The sequence below is a fragment of the Panulirus ornatus genome, chromosome 42 (genome assembly GCF_036320965.1).
Source record: "Panulirus ornatus isolate Po-2019 chromosome 42, ASM3632096v1, whole genome shotgun sequence".
Lineage (NCBI taxonomy): Eukaryota > Metazoa > Arthropoda > Malacostraca > Decapoda > Palinuridae > Panulirus > Panulirus ornatus.
In genome coordinates this window covers 26193915-26220930 of record NC_092265.1, presented here as the reverse complement: position 1 = coordinate 26220930, position 27016 = coordinate 26193915, and the positions used below count along the sequence as shown (strand labels likewise).

General features: G+C 38.5%; 1 protein-coding gene across 1 annotated transcript in view; it reads right to left on the bottom strand.

The window, feature by feature from the left end:
* Positions 1 to 165: 165 nt before the first annotated feature.
* The window catches only part of LOC139761992 (mitochondrial-processing peptidase subunit alpha), a 103887-nt gene continuing 77036 nt past the window's right edge, over positions 166 to 27016 (bottom strand). Inside the window, exons 9-12 of the mRNA XM_071686770.1 lie at positions 15104 to 15315; positions 12180 to 12345; positions 9689 to 9821; positions 166 to 8531 (exon numbers count right to left, since the gene is read on the bottom strand). Coding sequence (XP_071542871.1) covers positions 8356 to 8531; positions 9689 to 9821; positions 12180 to 12345; positions 15104 to 15315 — 687 coding nt within the window. The 3' untranslated portion in view covers positions 166 to 8355. The remainder of the gene's footprint in view (positions 8532 to 9688; positions 9822 to 12179; positions 12346 to 15103; positions 15316 to 27016) is intronic.

The following is a 27016-nucleotide window of genomic DNA, read 5'->3' as shown; positions in this document are numbered from 1 at the left end:
AAAAGATGTACATATCTCTAGAGCTCTTCAGTCTAATCATCATAAACTTTTCCCAGATTAACGATCTTTTTGGTGGTTATTTACATTTTCTTTTTCACAATATTATTTACATTTACATCTGTTTAAATTTGGTTCCTCTAGGTATATGAAAAAAAAAAAAGTCAGTTCTATTACTCAACAATATATATATTACAAGATATATTACATATTTACATTCATGAGCAACAGACTGTCAAGCCTCATTCAATGATGTACAAGTTCAAATGAGTACAGTTGTGGACAAACTTGCATAGTACAGCTTGGTAGGGGAAATACCAAGAGCAAGTCGAAATTGCCAAACAAGTGTTAAGCAGTTCAAGCCTAGGTACACTGGTTAGGTAGGTTGGTGGGTGGGTGGAAGTAAAATGTGGGTTTGTGTCTTCATAACTGATGATATATAAAATTATATAACATTATCAAATATTCTCCATATTGCATCCTGAAACACATATGAACTTTAGAGAGTAAAGTACAATAACTTTGATAATGATATAATGTAACTGAGATGTTGATGGTGCTGCCACTGTCAGGTATTTCTCACAATCATTGGAAGCAACATGGATGGGAAGAAAAGTCTGATGGCTCTATAAAGATGCATTTTTGGTATGCATGAAAACAGGTTTTCCATTCAGGCAATGGCCATCCATTTGGGTATTTTAATGCAGACTATCTTGAAATGAATCCATTGGTAATTATACAATTGAATTCATGGCATATCTTGTAATATGTCCATGTATTCAATGTTAACTAAACTGGGAGTGGTGGACGTAATATGCGAACACGCTTTTTTTCTCCTATCACACAGCACACCACCCTGCCACCCTACACCATCTGCATACATATCAACAGTCACTGTAGTACACACAAATCCACTGACAAACACTATAGCCATCCAAAATGCCCTGCATCTGAAAGTGCATAAGTGGATAGTGAGGTGCCACTTCCATTAAGCAGGCATGCATCACTGAGTCCTGATGGCCAATAAGAAGCTCCTCACTGAGCATCACTGAAAAAGAAGGCTTATGTTTGCTTGCCAGTATACTGAGGCAGGGGAGAGTTTTAGTTGCAAGTTATCTTCAAGGATGAAAGTACTTTTAATAAAGCATCTCATGGCAAGCTACTCTGCTGGAGATAAAACAGCACTTAGGAAGCTGCTCTCACTTTTTCACATCTTTCATACTATTTGGCAAAATGTAAATTTATGCAAAAGAGTTCAATATATCTATTCTGTGGAGCCCAAAATGAATCTAAGATATATAATTTTTTCTGTCATACAGGTTCGACTGGCAAATCACATACAGTACAAAAAGACAAGGTATGGCCACCACGCTGCAAATATGTAGGCGGTGGATAAGTCTCCACAGTATGGGGACATGGTTCAGATGGAGGGCCACTTTAGTGACCTCAAATACATGGATATCCTGCAGGACATTTCTCTCCCCCCCTTGAGGAAACATGACCACTCCTACTCTCCAGGCCCAGTATATCTCATGCATGATCCATGCCCTGTGCATCAGGCCAGAATTCTTTGCTAAAGATTTGCTGAACAGGCCCAGCTTGAATTGCTGAAATGGCCAGGTAAGGGTGCCAAAGTGAACTGAACAGAAAACACCTGGGCCAAAATGGTCAATGCCTAGGAGCCAGCACAGGAAAGGTCAACCCAGGAGCTCATGGAGCATAGCATACCCACACAACATAGGAAAAGTTCCAGGTAAAGCTACTCCTCATCTCTGCCATGTAACCAGCATGCCAGACTGAATTGAGGCAGTTTTTCAAAAGGGGAGCTAAATGAGTTATCAAGAAAAAACTAAGAATTGTGTAAGTGAATTTCTGTACCCTGTTTGTTTTAACCACATACATGTATTAGCATATAGGAAGAAATGTGATGGAAAAATGATAGCTGATCTGAAAATATGGTCTGCAGAAAGAACAATATAAGATTTAACATTAATAACTTTAAAATAGGTCTATACTACTCAGCTGTGCTTATAGGTAAACAAGACACAAATACAAATTCAATTCATGTTAAACCTTTTAAACCTTGTTTCAACTATGAGGATGGGCCTCTGTGTGTAGGTGTGTTTGTGTGTAAGTGTCCATGTGTGTTGTGGAATTGGGGAGCTGTGACTCCATTATCAGCCACCTCCACTGCCAAGGAATTTAGTGAAACTAATGCAAATCCAAACAGTCCTTATGGATCTACTTTACAAATCTTAACCTAAAGTATCACATAACCTTATGTGTTTTACATAACAACTAGGTAACAAATTTATACAACTATCTTGGGATGACAAGCCAAGAGTGGGACCCAACAGCCACTCCCACACTGCCCTACCACCTAGCTAACCACAGAAGCTAGGCTCAAACAACTAACCACTTGTAAGCCAATTTCGATTCTACACATACAGTCTGTTTACCTCACCAATTTGCACCACATGAGTAGTCCACAACTGTACCATACAGTCAGAGATTCTTTACAAATTGGGCCAGATATAATGTGAACACAGTGAAGGCCTATTTTGATGCATGCAAAGTAGCATTTAGTAAGAAATGGCATCACATTACCACTGATTCTAACTCGATACTTATCAAATCTATGCTTGTTTTCTTTGATGTGAAAATCTTTAATATGATTTCACAGACTACACTGGATGCTAGACTGTCTATTTTGACCTCATTCACACAGTGACATCATAAACTTCAAATGAATCTTGATGGCTAAGCTCATAACAATTTGTAAACTTTAACACAAAATGTTATGCTATATCTAAACCCTTCACCTGGACCTTGTGATTCAAGTTATATCAGTATCATGAATTACAGAGATGAACCTATCGAGTTGTAGCACCAAATCTAAATCTTTTACTCTTGCCTGGAAAGTTGTTACATTGCACCGATGAATCTACACCTGATATGTTTTTCTTACAATTTCTAATTTCTTGTGATGCTCTTCTTTAAATGTATAAGATAAATCTGATTTTTACAGAACTGAATACTGGGGAAACCTACCTCACTGAGAGAGAAATAATTCGAATACTTCTTACTATGTGACATGAAGGCTTTCTTTCCTGGTTCCTAGTCCCTAAAGTACTAAACTTTTATGATAAAAAAAATCAACATCCAAAGAATTTAGCAACAAAAACAAATATCAATGAAGTGTTGATTATCTTGGACATTTTTGTGGGTTTTAAACTAAACAAAACAACATCTACTAGCATATGGACTGTTTACATCCTACTGACTTTTCAATAAAAAATCTATTTGTGTACCATATACCACCAACCTCTCCAAGACAAAAACATAATACTAATAGGTTTTAAATCACATTTGAAAAATGTTTACTTTCTATTCAAAGAAATTATTCCAAATGCTATAAACAGTACCTTAAGAAGTAGAACTAGTGCTGGAGTAACCATTCAAACAGTCACACCTGCAGCATGGGAATTGGTGCTGTGCTCCTGGAAGAGGATAAGGATAAAGTGTGGTCCTTCAGGCCAAAAGAAAAAATACCATTATGCTGCTCTTAGGTCATGACACTGCAGAAAAGTGGCTATAATATGTACTCATCTAATGTGCAAGTACTCCCATGTTCATGAAGGGCTGTGGATCGGGGGAATAGAATATGCAAAACCAGTTACTCTATCAATTCTACAACCTTGGACTGAGATTCTAATTGTCATCCAAGAGGCTACCATTCCATCAATCACAAGCTGGCAAAAATTCAGGACATTTCATGCATTACAATATTTGAAATTTATGCTAATTATCCTCCTACAAAATTAACTTTATCCACGACACATATCAAAACATGTCTTTAGCCCCTGTGCATCATAATATTGTCTTAAATTCTCAACTCCCTCTAATTTTTCTCAACTAATCTAACCTAGACATTTAATCCTAATATCTGCAATAACAACTTCAATTCTTACGAAATTTTGGACCGTATGCAATTTATATTCAGATATTCATTATACTTTATCGCTGTCTCCCGCGTTAGCGAGGTAGCGCAAGGAAACAGACGAAATAATGGCCCAACCCACCCATATACACATGCATGGAAAGGATCACAATTTTGCGCGTGATCAAGATATTCCTATGAATCCACGAAGAAAATGAAATACGAAAACACGAAAATGGTGTCCTAGCTTCGTCTCTTTTATGTATATCAACTGACTGTTATATTTCTCTCTTGTGTCTCCCCTGATGATGTGATTATTACACGAAAGTGCACTTGGGAACTTTTCGTGTTTCATTTTCCCCGTGGACTCATAGGAATACACATGTATATACATACACGTCCACACACGCACATATACATACCTATACATCTCAACGTATACATATATATATACACACACAGACATATACATATATACACATGTACATAATTCATACTGTCTGCCCTTATTCATTACCGTCGCCACCCCACCACACGTGAAATGACAACCCCCTTTCCCCTGCATGTGCATGAGGTAGTGCTAGGAAAAGACAACAAAGGCCACATTCGTTCACACTCAGTCCCTAGCTGGCAAGTATAATGCACTGAAACCACAGCTCCCTTTCCACATCCAGGCCCCACACAACTTTCCATGGTTTACCCCCAGATGCTTCACATGCCCTGGTTCAATCCATTGACAGCACGTCGACCCCGGTATACCACATCGTTCCAATAAACTCTATTCCTTGCACGCCTTTCACCCTCCTGCATGTTCAGGCCCCGATCACTCAAAATCTTTTTCACTCCATCTTTCCACCTCTAATTTGGTCTCCCACTTCTCCTCGTTCCCTCCACCTCTGACACATATATCCTCATTGTCAATCTTTCCTCACTCATTCTCTCCATGCGACCAAACCATTTCAAAACACCCTCTTCTGCTCTCTCTACACACTTTTTCTATTACCACAAATCTCTCTTATCCTTTCATTACTTACTCGATCAAACCACCTCACAACACATGTTGTCCTCAAACATTTCATTTCCAACACATCCACCCTCCTCCGCACAACCCTATCTATAGCCCACACCTCGCAACCATATAACATTGTTGGAACCACTATTCCTTCAAACATAACCATTTTTGCTCTCCGAGATAACATTCTCGTCTTCCAAACATTTCTCAACACTCCCAAAACCTTCACCCTCTCCCACACCCTGTGACTCACTTCTGCTTCCATGGTTCCATCTGCTGCCAAATCCACTCCCAGATATCTAAAACACTTCACTTCCTCCAGTTTTTCTCCATTCAAACTTACCTCCCAGTTGACTTGTCCCTCAACCCTAATAACCTTGCTCTCATTCACATTTACTCTCTTCTTTCTTCTTTCACAGACTTTACCAAACTCAGTCACCAGCTTCTGCAGTTTCTCACCTGAATCAGCATCCAGCGCTGTATCATCAGCAAACAACAACTGACTCACTTCCCAAGCCCTCTCATCAACAGACTGCATGCATACTTGCCCCTCTCTCCAAAATTCTTGCTCTCACCTCCCTAACCATCCCATCCATAAACAAATTAAACAACCATGGAGACATCATGCACCCCTGTCACAAACTGACATCACTAGGAACCAATCACTTTCCTCTATTCCTACTCTTACACATGCCTTACATCCTCGATAAAAACTTTTCACAGCTTCTAGCACCCCCCCCCACACCACCATATACTCTTAATACATTATATTTTAATATACTTTGTCGCTGTCTCCCGCGTTAGCGAGGTAGCGCATGGAAAGAGACAAAAGAAAGGCCCAACCCACCCACACATACATGTACATACATACACACATGTATACATACCTATACATTTCAACATATACATACATACACATACACAGACATATAAATATATACACATGTACATATTCATACTTCCTGCCTTTATCCATTCTCATCGCCACCCCGCCACACATGAAACAGTATCCTCCCTCCCCCCTGTGAGGTAGCACTAGGAAAAGACAAAAGGCCACATTCGTTCACACTTAGTCTCTAGCTGTCACGTGCAATGCAATTGAAACCACAGCTCCTTTTCCACATCCAGGCCCTGCAAAACTTTCCATGGATTACCCCAGTCGGTTCACATGCCCTGGTTCAATCCATTGACAGCACATCCACCCCGGTATACCACATCGTTCCAATTCACTCTATTCCTTGCACGCCTTTCACCCTCCTGTACGTTCAGGCCCCGATCGCTCAAAATCTTTTTCACTCCATCCTTCTACCTGCAATTTGGTCTCTGCTTCTCCTTGTTCCCTCCACCTCTGACACATATATCCTCTTTGTCAATCTTTCCTCACTCATTCTCTCCATATGTCCAAACCATTTCAACATACCCTCTTCTACTCTCTTCACCACACTATTTATTTCCACACATCTCTCTTACCCTTTCATTATTTACTTGATCAAATCACCTCACACCACATGTTGTCCTCAAATATTTCATTTCCAAAACATCCACCCTCCTCCATACAAACCTAGCTATAGCCCATGCTTAGCAACCATAAAATATTGTTGGAACTACTATTCCTTCAAACATACCCATTTTTGCTCTTTGAGATAACATTCTCTCCTTCAACACATTCTTCATCACTCCTAAAACTTTCATTCCCTCCCCCACCGTGTGACATTTCCACTTCCATAGTTCCATTTGCTGCTAAGTCCATTCCTAGATATCTAAAACACGTCACTTCCTCCAATTTTCCCCCATTCAAACTTACATCCCAATTAACTTGTCCCTCAACCCTACTGAGCCTAATAACCTTGATTTTATTCACATTCACTCTCAACTTTGTCCTTTCACACACTTTTCCAAACTCAGTCACCAACTTCTGCAGTCTCACTCAAATCAGCCACAAGAGCTGTATCATCAGCGAACAACAAATGACTCACTTCCCATGCCCTCTCATCCCCAACAGACTGCATACTCACCCCTTTCTCCAATAAGCTGGCATTTACCTCCCTTACCACCATATCCATAAACAAATTAAACAACCGTGGGGACATCACACACCCCTGCTGCAGACCAGCCTTCACTGGGAACCAATCACTCTCCTCTCTTCCTACCCATTAATAATGAAATAGAATATTCAAAATGGTAAATGGAAAATATGATTTTTTTTTCAAAATTGCTCACTTTGCCAGGCCTTAGTGTTGTTCAACAAACTTTTTACCCTAATTCCTCAAGTTTGTTATTGGTAATCTTACTCTATGACCCATCATTCTATGGAAACCCTCCCTCATTCAAAACCAATCAATTCAGAGCTTTCATCTCACTCAAGAATCCAAGACAGCAAAGTTGAGCACAACAAAGTTGAACCAGAGAGAGAAATACATGACTGGCATCTCAACATCACTTCATCTATTACCATCAATGGCAGCTTCAGCTCATACATAGTCATTTTTGAGGGAAAAAAGGTAGTCACAGATTACACAACTGGCTGCTTTGTTGCAATGCAGGGTGTCTGTATATGTCACATGATCTCACAGGGCAGTGTGATGATCAAGCCTACCAGACAAATACATTTCTTGGAGAAGGTGCTGAAACCCAATTATGTGGCCTTAGTAGGTTTTTTAAATGCTATTTAGATTCAATATCACATCAAAATCATCACCTTGACTTTACAGGAATTCTCAATTCATTGGCAGACATAAAAAAAAAGATACTATCGTGAAGTTGTCAGGAAAAGATTTTAAACAGCGATCTAATATTCTACATCACACTGCTTTTCAATTATCATAGTTCATAAATCACACTGAAAAAAAAAAATGATAATCAATAAAGTATTTATTCGTCAAGTAACATCAAGCCATTCATACACCTATATCTCTATACTGAAAATTCATTCTTCCTTTACAAAAGAATTTACCTAATCATTGGCTAAAGGCATCATAGCAGCCATTGTCCTTTACTTGTAGAATTGGATCAAAAGTCAAAACAAACAGTTAAAACTAATTTTCTTGAATGTCAGAAGTAAAGGATTAAGTACTCTGTCAGGAAGATTTCTAAAAAAGATTTCTAAAAAGCTTGTATTAATAATGTGCTTCAAATGGTATTTCCAAAGAATTATGATTCAATACAAAATATATGCACTGCACTATTCCTAAGTAACTTCTAAGCAACCTTAATGCTTTATTTTTCTTGGCGTACCATTCCTTGAAATGAAATGATGTAAAAATTCAATTATAAGTTAATTTCATCATGGTTCAGCTGAACCACAAAACCAAATATCATTTACTTTGCCGATACATCAAAATCATTAAAATCTATCTAAACATCCTGGGTATAAAAATACTTAATAATTCTAAGAGTACTTAAAATACTATCGGAAGATTGTAAATCTCCTCCTAGATGGTAACTGTCCACTCTTGTGTAGTAAAGCAGCCTCAATATCTGCCAAGCTCGGCAAACGGGCAAGAGTTCCGAGGGATGCTACTGCAGGTTTGCTACGAAGCATTTGTCCTGCGACACGCATCACATCATCTGCAGTCACATTTTCTGGAAATAAATATTTCTTCATCATCTGCAGTCATATTTTCTGAAAGTAATGAGTCTTACATCTTTACGGTCACATCATCTGAAAATAAAGTCTTCAACACTTATGAAGAGTACTAATTTAATTCAAACACCAGCATTAATGTTTTCATAAATCCTACTTCTAACAGCTGACATGTCCTTCAAATAATATTGGTTATTCTATGACGTATTCATCCACACTACCCTTCTGCTCCTTTACTCAACCCTTATGTCCTTTCCTCTTCTTATGACTTGCATTCATTCTCCTCAAACCATACACTTCACATACATGAAAGTCTTGCTTCCCCTATATAGCTTGCCTGCTCCTCTTGTCTTAATTACACTCATACTACTCCACTCTGCACTCCATCTCCCTTGATAACTCTCCACATGCATCTTTTCTGAGCTCATACACTTTCACTTCTTTCACATGTCATTACCTATTTTCCTAAATCATCTACAAACTTTCATACTTCCTACACCAAGAAAGGATCAGACGTTCCACCTACTGTCTCCTCAGCATGTTCACATTCAACCACCTCTGCCTTTCACACCTGTCAATTAGCATAAAATCCAAGACTAGTTATGCTTGTTGACCCACAACCATATTCACATATGTAAAGTTCTGTATGCAACCTTTTCTAAACCATATCTACCCAATCACCAATACTTTCACAAAACTCAACTCATGTACCTATTCCTCATTTCCATTACACTAGATACCTAACACCCCAAAATGATACCCTTAACTACAACATCAAACATTCTAATACCCTGATCACCTACCACCCAGATTCAATGCCTTACATCAAAACTGCAAAAGAACTCATTCACCTAAAAAGAGGCCTCAGTTAATCTTGAATTCACTTCCGCGCATTTTCTAACGCAGTCCTTCAGTTCCTTCATCCGAAGTCCCCAACCATCATTTGTTCTTACTCTCATAGTAACTCTACACTTCACCCCTGGACATTTCTAAACCTTCCTACCCCCTTCCCCTTCAACTTAATCAAAGTAATATCAACTATAGCCAAAAATGAGTGTGACCTTTTGCTTTGTCATTCATATCTCTCCACTACTCACTTTTAACAATCCAAAGTTACTAAAAATGAACCTCACATCTCAGACAGTATTCTACTCACCAATAAGTTCCATGAAGTGTTGTGGTTGAAGCCTCTTTCCTGTAGCCAGGACTTGTCTTGCTATATCCTCAAAAACGACAGGCCGGCTCTCAAGATTCATTAGTAGCATTGACTGTAACTGTACTTTTGCCCTCTGAAAAAATAATGTATTTTAGTGGAGTAAATTCTTCAATGTATTAAGCATAAGCTGAGAAAATTTTTCATCTTATAATCTTAGCTGAGGCTAATACAGAAAATAATCAAAAGACCTATCATATTGAGCAACAGTATCCAGCAACTATAAGAAACATCAGAAACAAGATGATCAAGATCTAACCTTTCCTTATCCAGCTGAGTAACAGCACCACAAAAAAATTCTGTTTTGTAGACAAACAAAACTGCTACTCAATTAAATGTTCAAATTTCACCTCCAATAAAGAGCAGATTTAGCAGAAGTTAGGGCTCAATTTCATTACACTCAAAATGTCAACACAACTCTCATCAAAATTACATCTCAGTTAAAGAAGTTTGGTTTAACCTATTCACTGCTGTGTCATATACAGTACAGATCACCTCTGGCAGCTGACAGCAAAGGTGTCATATACAGTCTGGCGACTTACAAAAATCCCATGTGCAGTAAGCAAACATGTGGCAAGTCAGAAAGCAATTACTGGCATCCATGACAATGTTTCCACTTCCATGGTTCCATTCACTGCTAAGTCCACTCCCAGATATCTAAAACATTCTACTTCCTCCAATTTTCCTCAATTCAAACTTATATCCCAATCAACTTGTCCCTCAACCCTAGGGAACCTAATAACCTTGCTCTTGTTCACATTTACTCTCACCTTTCTCCTTTCACACATTCCAAACTCAGTCACCAACTTCTCCACTTTCTCACTTGAATTAGCCACCAAAGCTGTATCATCGGCAAACAACAACTGACTCGCTTCCCAGGCCCTCTCATCTCCAACAGACTGCATTCTTGCCCCTCTCTCCACAGTTCTTGCAATTACCTTCCTAACTACCCCATCCATAAATAAATCAAAAAACCATGGGGACATCACACATCCCTGCCGCAAACTGACCTACCCGTGCCGCAGACTGACCTTCAATGGGAACCAATCACTCTCCTCTCTTCCTACTCATACACATGTCTTACATTTTTGGTAAAAACTTTTCACTGCTTCTAGCAGCCTACCCCCCACACCATATACTCTTAGGACCTTCCACAAAGTGTCTCTATCAACCCTATCAAATGCCTACTCCAGATCCATAAATGCTACATAAAAATCCCTTTGTTTTTCTAGGTATTTCTTACACACATTCTTCAAAGCAAACATCTGATCCACACATCCTCTACCACTTCTGAAGCCACACTACTCTTCTCCAATTTGATGCTCTGTGCTTGCCTTCACCCTCTCAGTCAATACCCTCACATATGATTTCCCAGGAATACTCAACAAACTTATGCCTCTGTAGTCTGAACACACCTTTGCCTTTGTACAATAGCACTATGCATGCATTCCACCAATCCTCAGGCACTTCACCATGATCCATACATACAATGAGTATCCTTACCAACCAATCAACAACACAGTCACCCCTTTCTTTATAAATTCTACTTCAATACCATCCAAACCTGCCCTCTTGCCAGATTTCATCTTATGCAAAGCTTTCACTACCTCTTCCCTCTTAACCAAACTATTCTCCCTGATCCTCTCACTCTGCACACCACCCCAACCAAAACACCCTACATCTGCCACTCTAACATCAAACACATTCAACAAACCTTCAAAATATTCACTCTATCCCCTTCTCACTTCATTATCTGTTATTACTTCAACCCCTTGCCCCCTTCACTGATGTTCCCACTTGTTCTCTTGTCTTACAAACATTATTCAACTCCTTCGAAAACATAACTTTTTATTCTCACTAAAGTTTAATGATACTCTTTCACCCCAGCTCTCATTTGCACTACTTTTCAACCCCTGCACATTCCTTTTGACCTCTTGCCGCTTTCTTTAATACATCTCCCAGTCATTTGCACTCCTTCATTGTAAATATCATCTAAATGCCTCTCTTTTCTCTTTTACTAACAACTTTACCTCATCCCACCACTCACTTCTCTTTCTAATCTACCCACCTCCCACCTTCCTCACAGCACATGTATCTATTGGCATAATTATAGCTGATGAAAGCTACTGCTTATCTTCAAGTCCAGGGGATATATTTGTTTAATTTGGCCACATCCTTGAAAGGAAGACATCAAGTTTCTTTGATTCATATTTCCCAACAAAGAAAACACTTGCCATACACATTTACCAATGTGCAATTAACAAATAATTCTTATGGAAAGCCACAAAATCTTAAGAAATAATTCTATCATAAACAAAATAAAAGTTCTGTATGCAAGCAAAAACTGTAATACATAAAGAAATAATGTAATATATAAAGAAGTTCAAACTACTCTTCATCCAACTTCTGATTATTCCCAGCTTGTTCTTATCACCTGTAGCTCCTCCTTGCTCATATGTCCAGCCATGGCTGTAAATTCTCTAGTAAGGACTTGTGTAAGCTCTCCTAGGTGTGAGGGGTGAGCCGAGGCATGGATGCAAAACAGTCCAGAGTCACTGTATGCATGATTGTAAGCAGTTGCATTGTGCATCCAGTGATACCTGAAAAAATATTGAAAAAAACATTTATAAGAATTTACCAACTTTTAACCATTTCAATCACATCCGTGCATGAGGCCTATAGTTCAAATATTCATTAAACTCAAGCCATAAATTTGCAAACTCTTTACAGTTATCTTTTTCTCAAAGAAACAAAGAATGTCTATTTCTTTGATCAATCCCATTACTCTTACATACAGAGGAAATACGATCTCCAGCTTAGTTATTAGAAATGAAAGCATATACATATCCTGAACCATTCTACTGCTGCAGCTTCTTTAATTTTGAGCCAGAACATCTGGGTTTCTGTCATCAAACTTAATATCAATCAGCACCAGAGGAACCAACAAAAGGTCTAGAATAGGGTCTAGAAGATTGAAAAGAGAGCAGTTAAGAATTCAGATGGGGAGAAACAGTATTGCTATATATCAAACTAAGTTTTCTCTGAACACTAATCGGTATGAGATTTGGACAAGAAAAAGAATCTGCTCCACCCTAAACTATGCTTTACCTGCTTGGTCATCCATTGTGTCAAAAACAAATAAAACTGAGTTTCAGAACCCACAAAAGTGAAAGCTGGTGGTGGATTTAGGCACTAAAGAAATTATATACATGGGAAAGAGGTAAGAGCAAGCAAACTTGGATAAAAGGCCAGTATACAAAGATACTACCTATGAATTGCTTGTGTAACATCTGTGGTTGGTAAACTTAGGGAAACCATCATTCGGAATAAGACTGTGCACCATATAAAGGACCACAACTTAATGAATGGTTTTCAGCAAAGTAATGAAATCGCTTAAGTCCAACAAATCTGTTTGATTTCCTTTATAATATAATTAATATGTCAGATGAAAGTATAGTAGCTGATGTTATCTATTCAGATTTACAAAAGCATCAATGGTTACAAGTAAAAGTAAAGTTATAGAGTACAGATGGGTTTGTACTTCAGTGGTTTGGAAATTTGTTGACTGGTCATAAGCAGAGTAACGATTAATGGTCAAGGCTCAGAATGGTTTCATAGAACAAGTGGTGTGCCACAAGGATCGGTGTTAGGGGTGGTTCTCTTTCTCATATATATTAATGACACTGATAATGCACTACACTATGATTATAATGGACTACTTTCTGAAAAATTTGGCTTTTTCCACACTTTTTTATCCAACTTTATTAAGTCTTCATCCCATTATGTTGTTCCTCTCTCTCCACTGTCTGCGAGGGTAAAGAAGGGTGTGTGTGATTCGAGAGTGCTATAGGGAAAAGGGTGGCTGTGTTGGTACCGAGAAGAGTTGATCAAACAAGGAATGGCACTCTGAAAGACACACGCAGCCTTTAATAATTCTTAACCTGCTGACATATCACCTCAACTACAACTTTTAATGTTCTGGATTCCCTCAACTTATCTTTCAGCTTCTCCTAGAGTTAACTTGAAAGCAAAAGCTAGTAATTTACCCTTCTCAAACAGCTTCAACAGTCTTCTTCAGTCTTCGGTAGAATGATGATAAATCGTGACAGTACACAAGCTCATGTACAAAACTGGAAGATCGAGGAATTGGTCACTGAGATGTGTTCTTATCCGGCTGTTCCACTGCTGGCACCTGCCTGTCACAAACTGACCAATCGAAGATCAACATTTCTGCCACTGATCTGGCCCTGGTAAAACTGCCTGCTTTAATATTATTGTCTGACAGCAGCAGCAACAACAACAACAACAACAACAACAACAACAGATTATAGACGTTCATGTGAGAGGAAAACCACCTGTTATATGGGAAAACAGAGTGGAAGAGTACTGGAGGGAGAGAAATGGGGAAAAATAAGTGGAATGGTACTTGCAAGGGAGGCATGTAAGGACAGGGATAAGTGGAGACTTGCCTTGACTAACCACTTGATGCAAGTCCCTTGGTGTCAAGATAGATAGACAACAACGATAAAGCAGACAGCTTCACCTAGGTTAGGACAGCAAAAGAAAAGGTGCACTGTGACTAGTCAGTTTGAGGATGCATCAGCCAGTAGTAAAAAGCCTATCAGGTAGTGACACCTAAGCTACCAGTTACTTGATCTTCCAACTTTGTAAATAAGCTTGTGTACTGTCATGATGTATCATTATCCTCCTGAAGATTTTTCAAAACTAATTGAGGACAAACTCTTAATGCCTGCTTCCAGTCTACCTTGCTATCTTTTACCCATATGTTAAAGTAAATGACACAAATCAGTCATGCTTTTGTCTAAACTGTCTTCCCAATGTCAAGAGTCAAGAAAGTACTTCCTGCAATATCAAAATAAAAATCTACACAAATACAATACATATAAATATAAGAAAATTTTATGGTTCAGCCATAGAGAATTTATCTTCAATATTTGTGAGAAGTATGGCAGGGATGAGTAGTGAACCCGGAACCACAGAAAGTATTTCTTACAAATTCATCCCCAAATGAGAAAAAAAAAAAAGGTGCTAAAAGAGCAATTCACAACTTATCAACTTCTTAAATTAACACTATAAGTTATAAATATTTTCCAAACTAAATAACAATATAGCATTTTCATAACTTTGGATATTCTCTTATATTTACGTTTTTCTTTAAACATAGCTCAACTTTTCTGCCTTCATCAGGTTAGCTCCAGAAATGAACAACTGAGCCTTCAAGAAAAAATACATGTTTGGTTCCTCCTCTTGCTTCAAGGCAGATATCTTACATTTAAATGTTTGATCTACTTTAACACCTAAAACAAATTCATCATGGTTCAAGTTACCTCCCCTTACCTGTTGAGAACATTGGTATACAACCGGGTGTACATGCCTTTCCCAGGGCCACCTGCACTAAAGCTGCCACCTCCCCCCATCATCATGTTCAAGACACAGCATGTAACGAAGTCACTGTGCTGGTGACCCATGGACTCCAAACCAATCACAAGATGAGCCAATTCTGGTAAAGGGTTGGGGCCTAATGATACATCTGAAAGATCAGCTTCTTCCTTCAAAAGAATGAAATATCATTTCATTAGATTGTGGGATTTTTTGAAGAATGACGAGCTGAATTAAGATAGTCTAACAACTTTGAAAACAAAACACATTATAACAAACACATTGATAAAATTGAAGATGTGAAGAATGACAAAGAAAGATGCATATTCCATGAAACTGTAATGCAAGAGAGATAGAGCAAATATGTAAAGCTAAAAAGGCAGCCCAGTGGGTCTAGGAACAGTGAAAATAAATGGTATTTCAATATCAATAAAGGATATCCACAAGAATGGTAACCAAGTAATTTAACATGTAAAAGAGGGATAATTCTTCATTCCTAACTGCCTTTTCTACTTTGGCAAGGTAACATTACAAACAATGAACAATGGCCTTATCGAAAAACATTGAGTTTCTAGCTAACATATACAGTGCATAGAAACCAGAGAACACCATCTACAGCCATACCCCATTCTATGGTTTACCTTGAATACTTCATATACCATGCCCTTGGTTCAGCTCATTAGCATATCACTCCCTTCTCCCATATCCTACATCGTTCCAATTCTTTCTACCCAATGCAAAGTTCTCATCGTTGTGAGTGGTCAGGAAATGCCACCCAAAAGCTTTCTTCACTTCAACTCTATTTGCACCTCAGGTCTCCCCCTCCCTTTTGCTCCCTCTATCTATTACACATAAATTCCCTTTGTTAGTCTCTTCAAAAATCCTCTAAATATGTATGAACCACTAAAGCATACATTGGTCAGTCTTCTTAGTCAAACTGCACTCTACCTCTGACACAAACATTTCTTAAACAATCAATCCATCTCGTACAACTTAATGTTCTTAGGCATTTCCCTGAAAGCACATCCAATACCTGTTGTCCAAAATAATATAAAAAAGGTCAAGCAATGAAATAATCAATACGACTGAGTAAATTACATAAATTCCACAGAAAAAATATTTCATGGCTACTGACAAAATGACACATATGTTGTTGAAAAAGTGAAACAAACCCTAAAAAAATCTGTTTTATTAGAAAAAAGTCATCACCCTGTCAATTGGTCTATCATCCTCAGAAACTGCCAAACTGGTTCAAGACAATGAAGGAATGGCAAAGATCTAAAATGACTCTCTTTAGCATCCACATTTACAAATGAAAACACATCATGTGTTTCTAATCCAGTTCCATTGATAGCAGAGACGAAAAATTCAAAATACATTGATATACACAGTCAAGATATAAGCATTAAAAAGAATCAAAATAAATATAATGGCATTCTGATAAGTTTAATCAAAGAACACTGAAAGAAGCTGAAAGTTAGAAAGATAATTAGCCAAAATTGAGATAATCAAGTCTTTGATTGCTCTTTTCAGTCAGTCACTTCCCACAGAGAAAGTTCCAAAAGACTTGAAGTTTGCCATGAAATAAAAATATTTGAAAAGTCAAATAAGTCCCTGCTCAGAGAGTATCACTCAATTAGCCTCATGAGAACCACCAATGATTATACATCATTTATAGAATCAACACTAAATCCTCATATGGCTTGCCAAGCATGGTCCAAATATCCTATTGTGGTATGTGAAAGAAAATCAAAACATTTTCCTTATGAAATGACAGATTAACTTTCAAAAGTTAAAGAAAATACAGTTATATTATCACCTCTGTGGTGACTTGGTCTAATGCTAATTGGGGATTAGATAAGGGTGTGGACAACAGCTGATTGCTCCCAAGAAGAGAAAAGGATATGTAGATGATGCTTATTTCCTTCTGATAAGCTTGCTGAAATTCTAAAAAGTAAGTCTGTATCACACATAAGCATAAAACTAGTGGTGAATAACATAAAATCTATCAAAAGCAGATGATAATACTGATAGGGTTACTAAGTGGAGGGTGTTTATGAATATATGGAGTGTGGGAGAAAGCCACCAGAAGTAGTAACGTTTTCATAAAGGCATATGTGCAAGTATGAAGAGAGGAGGGTGAGTGGTTCCAAGTGAAGGTGGGTCCCAAGAAGAAGTGTCTAATGTCACTATGGCCATTTAATCTTTTTTTTTTTTTTTCTGTGATGGTGTGGGGGTGGGAGACCTGGGAGATAAGTCAGTTGCTATTTGCTGATGAAATGGTGCTGGTGCCAAATTCAAGTCAGCAACTCCTGGAGCTGGTTTCTGAGTTTAGGAGAATGTGTAAAATATGCAAGTTCAGTTACTGTGACTAAAGCAAAGTTATTAAGTTTATCTGTGGAGAGAAACAAGTTAATTGGAGGGTATGAATAGAGAAAACCTGAAAGAAGTGAAGTGTTTTAGACATCACAGCGTGGGAAAGGCAGCAGATAGAACTACAGTAGCTGAAGTAAGCCAAAGGGAGGATGGGGGGGAAGGTCATAGATGCATTAAGGAGAAAGCAGAAAGAAAGGTCACAATCTGTGAGGGCAAAGACAGGCATGTTGGTTGGTGTTGTAATGATGTGAGGCACAGGCCTTAGAACAAAAAGTACATGTGTTAGATATGAAATGTCTGACGATAATAGGTGGTGTGAGGAGGGTTGATCGAATAAGAAACGACACAGCAAGAGATAGGTGTGGCACCAAGAGGAGTAAAAATAAGGGAGCTGAAGAGAGATTGCTGGAATGATGAGTGAGGAGATACAGACTATGAATGAAGTGGTGGGAAAAAGGAGAGAGGAGGAACCTATGAGGAGGAAGATATATGAAGTGAAAGATGCACTGAGTGACTGGGGCCTGATCATGAAAGAGAGTATGAGGCATACGTGGAACAGAGCAAACTAGAGCAATGCGCTATTAATGGACTGAAGCAGGGGATATAAAGAAGTCAGGAGACACCATAGAAAGGGCTACAGGACTTGGCTGTGGATAAGAAGGCTTGACTTTGGTACATCAAACATGACAGTGAGAGGAAGCATGAGCAAATGAGGGCATTCTTTGTTTATTCCTGGAGTTACTTCACTATGCAGGAAATGGTATACAAGAATGGAAGAAAAGAAGGCTATCTAATGTTACAACTTGCACACAAATAATCAGTGTAAGGGAAATTGGTTGACAAGTGTGGGAAAGTTACTGGGGGATTTGTTTCTTTATCTTGGACCTAGTTTCACATTCTCCTCTTGTTTCATGCACAGGAACAGTGTTGGTGGAATATTACATGAACCCATTCAGAAATATTACAGCAATAACAACTAAATGTGAGGACACATGGAAGGGATACTGGAGAAGCTATTTCTCTGGAAATAATCTAGCTCTTTACCTATCACCCATTATTACACTCCTTCATCACCGTGATAACATAATGAGACAATTTAGCATCATTCTCACTCAATCTCTTCCAATAATGTGAGGTCAGTGGAGACACTCCCCCCCCCCCCATACAACTTCCTCCTTTCTATGCACTGTAATCCTGCAAGATTCACTCTAAGTCACTTATTTCTCCACATTTCTCATATCATTTTTCTCCAATTTTCTTAAATTGATACAAATCACAAATGTTTCTCCTTATCACTAAGGTCATGTTTTTTCTGCAGGGTAACTGTGTATGCATGAACTGCACTTATAATGATGGTTTTTAAAGGTACTGAGGAGAGTAAAATTTAATCCCATGTCTTTCTAGAGATAGATAAGACCTTTATAGGATACTAACGGTACAGTGAGAAAGTTGGATACTTAACCTTTCACTGCTCTATGCCTCATGTGAGAAATCACTGAGGACTGCTGTACGCCTTACATGAGGTTAATAGTTTCTGCCCTCATTTCAATTCCCACCCTATGTATAATTCCTTCTCTTATCCACATATGTCACTAGCAACCTGACAAAACAGAAAAAAATATGCATCACAGTCACCCATACATCATCAAAGAGAGTGTAACATGCGAACTGTTATAGTTATTTTCAAAGTAAATGAAATAATATTTGTATCTGCATTTACAATTTTGATGAAAATAAGTTTAATTCTTTTATCTTTTCATGTAAATAATATCCTGTCTGTGCTCATAAAATGTAAATACATAAACAGTGCATGTAACACATAAAATCATATATCATTTATATTTTTTATTTTGCTTTGTCGCTGTCTCCCGCGTTTGCGAGGTAGCGCAAGGAAACAGACGAAAGAAATGGCACAACCCACCCCCATACACAATGTATATACATATACGTCCACACACGCAAAATATACATACCTATACATCTCAATGTACACATATATATACACACACAGACACACACATATATACCCATGCACACAATTCACACTGTCTGCCTTTATTCATTCCCATCGCCACCTCGCCACACATGGAATACCATCCCCCTCCCCCCTCATGTGTGCGAGGTAGCACTAGGAAAAGACAACAAAGGCCCCATTCGTTCACACTCAGTCTCTAGCTGTCATGCAATAATGCCTGAAACCACAGCTCCCTTTCCCCATCCAGGCCCCACACAACTTTCCATGGTTTACCCCAGACGCTTCACATACCGTGATTCAATCCACTGACAGCACGTCAACCCCGGTATACCACATCGATCCAATTCACTCTACTCCTTGCCCTCCTTTCACCCTCCTGCATGTTCAGGCCCCGATCACACAAAATCTTTTTCACTCCATCTTTCCACCTCCAATTTGGTCTCCCACTTCTCCTCGTTCCCTCCACCTCCGACACATATATCCTCTTGGTCAATCTTTCCTCACTCATTCTCTCCATGTGCCCAAACCATTTCAAAACACCCTCTTCTGCTCTCTCAACCACGCTCTTTTTATTTCCACACATCTCTCTTACCCTTACATTACTTACTCGATCAAACCACCTTACACCACACATTGTCCTCAAACATCTCATTTCCAGCACATCCACCCTCCTGTGCACAACTCTATCCATAGCCCATGCCTCGCAACCATACAACATTGTTGGAACCACTATTCCTTCAAACATACCCATTTTTGCTTTCCGAGATAATGTTCTCGACTTCCACACATTCTTCAAGGCTCCCAGGATTTTCGCCCCCTCCCCCACCCTATGATTCACATAAAATCATATGTATATGTAAAAGGTAAGTAAATGATACAAAAGAAATGTGTGAAATCAAGCCTAAAGAAGAAAAGTGTAGTGTTTAGGAGCATGTAGAGTAACATCACACCTAAAATCGTATACTTACAGAAGTAACGATCACCATGCCACCAGCCAGGAACAAAATTATTTTCAGGATTTATTTTAATATCACATGGTATATATTCAGATAGATGGAATGATACGTAAGAAATGTGTGATATCAAGCCTAAAGAAGAAAAGTTTAGAGTGTTTAGGAGCATGTAGAGTAACATCACACCTAAAAAACACCTAAAATCGTATAACTGCATAAATAACGATCACCATGCCACCAGCCAGGCACAAAATTATTTTGGGTACTTTCTTCAATGGCATATGGTATATATTCAGATAAAATTTTTATTTTTGCAACCAGGGGTGCGTCATTTCAGATGAAATTTTCGGTTGAACTCTTTTACTACGTCATGTGGACATATCTGCTCATACTACAATTCCAGTCAACAATGACAATCAGATTTCCCCATTTCTTCAGAAAAACTTTTCCCTCCACTATAACATGTAGAAATACCTACTATATCTTTGAAAATTCTGCCACACCTTCATGCTGGTTACAATCTGTAAGCAACACAGCACTCAAATATTTGTATAAAGTCACCAGTTGACCAACTACTTGGTGAGTTATCTTGCACTCTCTGTATTTAATTAAAAGGTTAATTTTATTGATTTGTTGTATGTCAGATCTTTATGATACATTACTATTGAAGTACCTACCCTCTCATCCACAATAACAAGCTTAATATTTCACGAATATGCGACTAAAATGCCTAAAATTATCAGAATTTACACTTTTGGTCCACCTATTTATATCTGACTCCTGTTTCCACCTGCAGCTCTCTCATGGGGGAGACCACAACAATAGTGTCCATAACTAGTGAACTCGTGTTGCATCTTAGCCATTATCAGTGCCTCACCCTTAAAATGCCACTGACAGAGGACAACTCTAGTGCAGTATTTGCAAAAGCCCCTACTTTTTCTACTGGCTACTTCTGCCTAATGTTCCTGCCTACTACTTCTACCAAATGTTTCTATCTAATGTATCTGCCTTATTGTTCCTAAATTCAGCTTCTATCTATTGCTCCTGCCATTCTGCCAAAAGGCAGGGCGCATATTTTGTGCTCCTTATAATGCATTTGATATTCACATATACAGTGTTTGCCTTTGGATTTTACCTGTGGGCTAGTTACAGACATTACATTATACTGTGATATCCACTGGATGTTTTATAAGCTTACACAAGCCAAAAGTTATGGGGAATTCGAGCAGTGCACTGTATACTGTATATTTACATTCACACAACCAACTGATTATGCAGCGAGTAAGCCATTTAACTCTCATGTCATTTCCTCTTGTCTTTTGATCGTACTATCAATGATTAATAAGCTACCTATCAAGTACTATGTAACTACTATGCTTTACTTTCCCTTTGTACTGATATAGGGTAGAGGTTTCAGAATATGCTACTAAACAGTGTTTTCATGTTAATGGTTATGACTTCCGTAATGCTTTATTTTTCCCATGGAAATCAAGAGCAGCAAGAATAAGAGGGATGTAACTGATGCAGAAATGGATGCCATCATACCAGTGTCTGAAAGTGGGAGTGCTTTTAAGGACACAGATGAATATGGATTACAATACCTCAGAAGTATAACTAGGTGATGGGGAGTTGGAAAACCTCACTTACTTCCATCAACTAACTCAGCTACACAAGTTCCTGTACAGAGAAGCTGTAAGGCTGAGAATGCCCACGGCCCAAACATCCTAAATGTAGACAGCATTTGACTCAAGTGAAAGATCTGATATGTAGCTAAATGTATGCTTTCTGATTTAGGATATTAGTCATATTTTTCATCAAATTTTAATGTAAATCATTTATAACTTACATAACAATGTATTTTGTATTGTTGTTATCATAATTTACTCTGAAGCAAAAGTTACAAAATAAAGCCATGACAAAAGAACACATTTACTCTTCACCACATATCTATCACTTGGACATATGGAGAGAATGACGTGCTGTCAATGGACTGAAAAGACATATGAAGCAACCGGGGTAAACCATGGAAAAGTCTGTGGGGCCTGGTTGTGGCCAGAGTTGTGTTTTCAGTGCATTAGACATGAGAGCTGGATAAGACATATGAGTAGATGTAGCCTTTCTTCATGTTTCTAGCTCTACCTTGCTAACATGGGAAACAGTGATCATGTATGAAAAAATCTATAATATTTTCAAAATGATCCTTCACTTCTTACAAAGGTATTATTATCATTATGTGATAAATAATGGTATCAAACTTTGCTTTGGCAAAAAAATGCGTTTTTTGCACCATATATCTTTCACTTTTCCACTTGGATTCCTTACTTCCTATAAAGACATTATCATCATTATGTGATGCCCAGTGGTATTCAATTTTGCCACAGTAATAGAACACATTTATTTTTCATCAATTGGATCCTTCACATGTAAAGATATTATCATTAAGTGATGCATAATGTAATTCGCATTCATTTCTTTAGAGTTGTTTACTGACTTACCTTTGTGTATTTATGCACCATTTTTCACATAATTTTTGCATTCATTAATGTAAATCATTATATTCCTTTACCCACTGAAGATCTTATTGAGTTTTTGGGCCAGATCTCAAAAATATTGAAAGTCTACAGCTTCAAGATGACAAAAAGATAATAGACTGGGCTCATAAATGGCATATGAATTTCAGTATCATTAAGTGTTAAATTTCTCCATGTCAGCATTAAAAATGAGAAGGCAAGCTACAGTAGGAATCCTGCACAGCTACATAAGGAAAATAAAGAAAAGACTTACGTGTGATAATCTCCAATTACTTACAACTACGCAAACATTGTGAATAACCACTAGAAAAAGGAAAAAAATTCTACGCTTCATTGGTAGTATATTCAAATTTAGATCCAAAAAAATAATCCTCACCCAATAAGCTTTACAGGTGCATCACCACTGTGAATTTTGTGTTCAGGTTTGGTTACCCTACATGAGAAAAGACAAGGGTGGCATGGAAAGAGCACAGAAGCAACCTATCAAAGTGATTCCCAAACTGAGAAACAATTCCAACGTAAGCCATCCAGATCCTTATTCTATCTATTTATCATTTATCATACTTTGTCGCTGTCTCCTGCGTCAGCAAGGTAACACATGGAAACAGACGAAAGAATGGCCCAACCCACCCACATACTCATGCATATACATATACGTCCAAACACACATATATACATACCTATACATTTCAACGTAAACATATATATACATACAAAGACATAAAGATGTACATAATTAATAGTTGCTGCCTTTATTCATTCCCGTTGCCATCCAGCCACACATGAAATGACAACGCCCTCCCCCGCATGTGCGTGAGGTAGCACTAAGAAAAGAAAACAAAGGCCACATTCGATCACACACAGTCTCTAGTTGTCATGTATAATGCACCGAAACCACAGCTACCTTTCCACATCCAGGCCCCACAGAACTTTCCATGGTTTACCCCAGATGCTTCACATGCCCTGGTTCAATCCACTGACAGCACGTCAACCCTGGTAAACCACATCGTTCCAATTCACTCTATTCCTAGCACGCCTTTCACCCTCCTGCATGTTCAAGCCCCGATCGCTCAAAATCTTTTTCACTCCATCTTTCCAACTTGGTCTCCCACTTCTTGTTCCCTCCACCTTTGACACATATATCCTCTTGGTCAATCTTTCCTCACTCATTCTCGCCATATGACCAAACCATTTCAAAACACCCTCTTCTGCTCTCTCAACCACACTCTTTTTATTACCACACATCTCTCTTACCATTTCATTACTTACTCGATCAAACCCCCTCACACCACATATTGTCCTCAAACATCTCACTTCCAACACATCCACCCACATAGCTCTATCTATAGCCCATGCCTTGCAACCATATAACATTGTTGGAACCACTATTCCTTCAAACATACCCATTTTTGCTTTCCAAGAAAACATTCTCGCCTTACACAAATTTTTCAACACTCCCAAAACTTTTGCCCCCTCCCCCACCCTGTGACTCACATCTGCTTCCATGGTTCCATCTGCTGCCAGATCCACTCCCAGATATCTAAAACACTTCACTTCCTCCAGGTTTTCTCCATTCAATCTTACCTCCCAATTGACTTGTCCCTCTACCCTACTGTACCTAATAACCTTGCTCTTATTCACATTTACTCTCAGCTTTCTTCTTTCACACACTTTACCAAACTCAGTCACCAGCTTCTGCAGTTTCTCACAAGAATCAGCCACCAGCGCTGCATCATCAGCAAACAACAACTGACTCACTTCCCAAGCTCTCTCATCCAAAACAGACTGCATACTTGCCCCTCTTTCCAAAACTCTTGCATTCACCTCCCTAACAAACCCATCCATAAACAAAGTAAACAACCATGGAGACATCACGCATCCCTGCCACAAATCGACATTCACTGAGAACCAATCACTTTCCTCCCTTCCCACTCGTACACATGCCTTACATCCTTGATAAAAACTTTTCACTGCTTCTAACAACTTGCCTCCCACACCATATATTCTTAATACCTTCCACAGAGCATCTCTATCAACTCTATCATATGCCTTCCCCAGATCCATAAATGCTACATACAAATCCATTTGCTTTTCTAAGTATTTCTCACATACATTCTTCAAAGCAAACACCTGATCCACACATTCTCTACCACTTCTGAAAGCAAGATCCTTATTGATATAGCTTAAAAGAAAAGAGTAAGTTGGGATTTCAAACAGGTATTCAAAATGATCAAATGCAATGAAAATCATTACCTAATCAGGATCCAAGAGCAGATCAGTCTGATTTCATGCGAAGTAATGGATACCTATTCACAGACAAACATTTGATATTTAACAATTCTACAGAATTGTTCACTTACGGAATGATTCACCACTGGGAGTAATTCAAAGCAACACCAAATGTATTAAAAAAAATGAAAAATACCTGGTCAAAAACTGAATATTCATTCTCCATAGATATATTCTTTAAAGATATTTTTTGTTTCTGGTAATTTCTATATACTGCAAACAGTCTTAAAAATGAGGAATGGAAGGTACCTTGAGAACCCTTGCTCAGCCTTGCAGTGGGTGAAGTGAGTAACATGGTGAAGGTGGGATGCAGGAGCTTGAAAAAGGGTAGTGAGTGATGGGATGAGGAAGTTGCTTGTGAAAGACAAAAGAGAGGTGGACACTATCTGTAAAGAAAGGAGTGTGAGTAATTGGGAAACAAACAAGAAAAAGCCACTGGAGGTCAAGAGGAAGGTGCAGGGGCTGAAAACTAGGGCAAATGAGACATGGGCAAGTAAGTATCAGTAAAATTTAGGGAGAACATGAAAAACTTTTAGGAGGTGAATACCATTTTAAGGAAAAGAAAATGAAAGGTGGCATCAGTGAGGGGAGCTAATGGGGATGTGCTAATGGGTAAAGGAGAAGAAAACAGGAGAGGAGAGACTATTTTGAAGGATGGCTGAATGTGTTAGATTACAGGGTGGCAGATACTAGATGTCTGGGACATGGAGACTTGCAGTGTTATGAGTCATAGCAAATGGTTTGGTAAAATGAAAATAAGTTGATGAAAGCCTTACATATGATGAATTATGGCAAAGCAGCTTGGGTGAATGTAAGTGAAGCTGAATTTCTCGAGAAAGGGGGGTGACATTGTTGTTGACTAGTCAGGTCAGGTTTTTATATGTTTTGAGAAATGCGAGTTATGGAGAGTGGTTTGGTGAAGCAACAAGAGGCAGTGAAAGCTTTGCATATCATGAAAAGTGACAAGATGGCCAAAATGGATGGTATCATTGTTAAAATTATTAAGAAAGGGGGTAACTGTGTTGTTGATTGGTTGGTAAGGATTTTCTATATATGCATGGATCATGGTGAGGTGCCTCAAGGTTGGTGCATGCAATGCATGTACAGTGCAACTAGATAGAGGCAAGAGGGATAAGAGTTCAAATTACAGAGGTATAAGTTTGTTGAGTATACGTGGTAAGTTGCATAGGGGGAACTGATTGAGAGTGTGAAGGCATGAAAAGAGCATCAGATTAAGGTGAAGCAGTGTTGCTTTAGAATTGGTAGAGGATGTGTGGATCAGGTGTTTGCTTTAAAGAATGTAAGAAATACTTAGAAAAACAGATGAACTTGTTTGTGGCATTTATGGATCCAGAGAAGGCATATGATTGGGTTGATGGAGATGCTCTGTGGAAGGTCTTAAGAATATATGGTGTGGGTGGAAAGCTGCTAAAAGAAGGGTTTAAGGCATGTGTATGAATAGGAAAACAGGAAAGTGAATGGGTTTCAGTGAAGGTTGGTCTGTGGTATGGGTTCATGTTTATGGATGGGGAGGTGAGGAAGGTAAATATACAAGTCTTGGAGAGAGGGGTAAGTATGCAGTCTGTGAGGGATGACAGAGCCTGGGAAGTGAGTCACTTGTTGTTTTCTGATGATAAAGCATTGGTGGTAGATTCAAGTGAGAAACTGCAGAAGTTGGTGACTGAGTTTGGAAGAGCATCTGAAAGGAGAAAGTTAAGAGTGAATGTGAACAAAAGCAAGGTTTTTA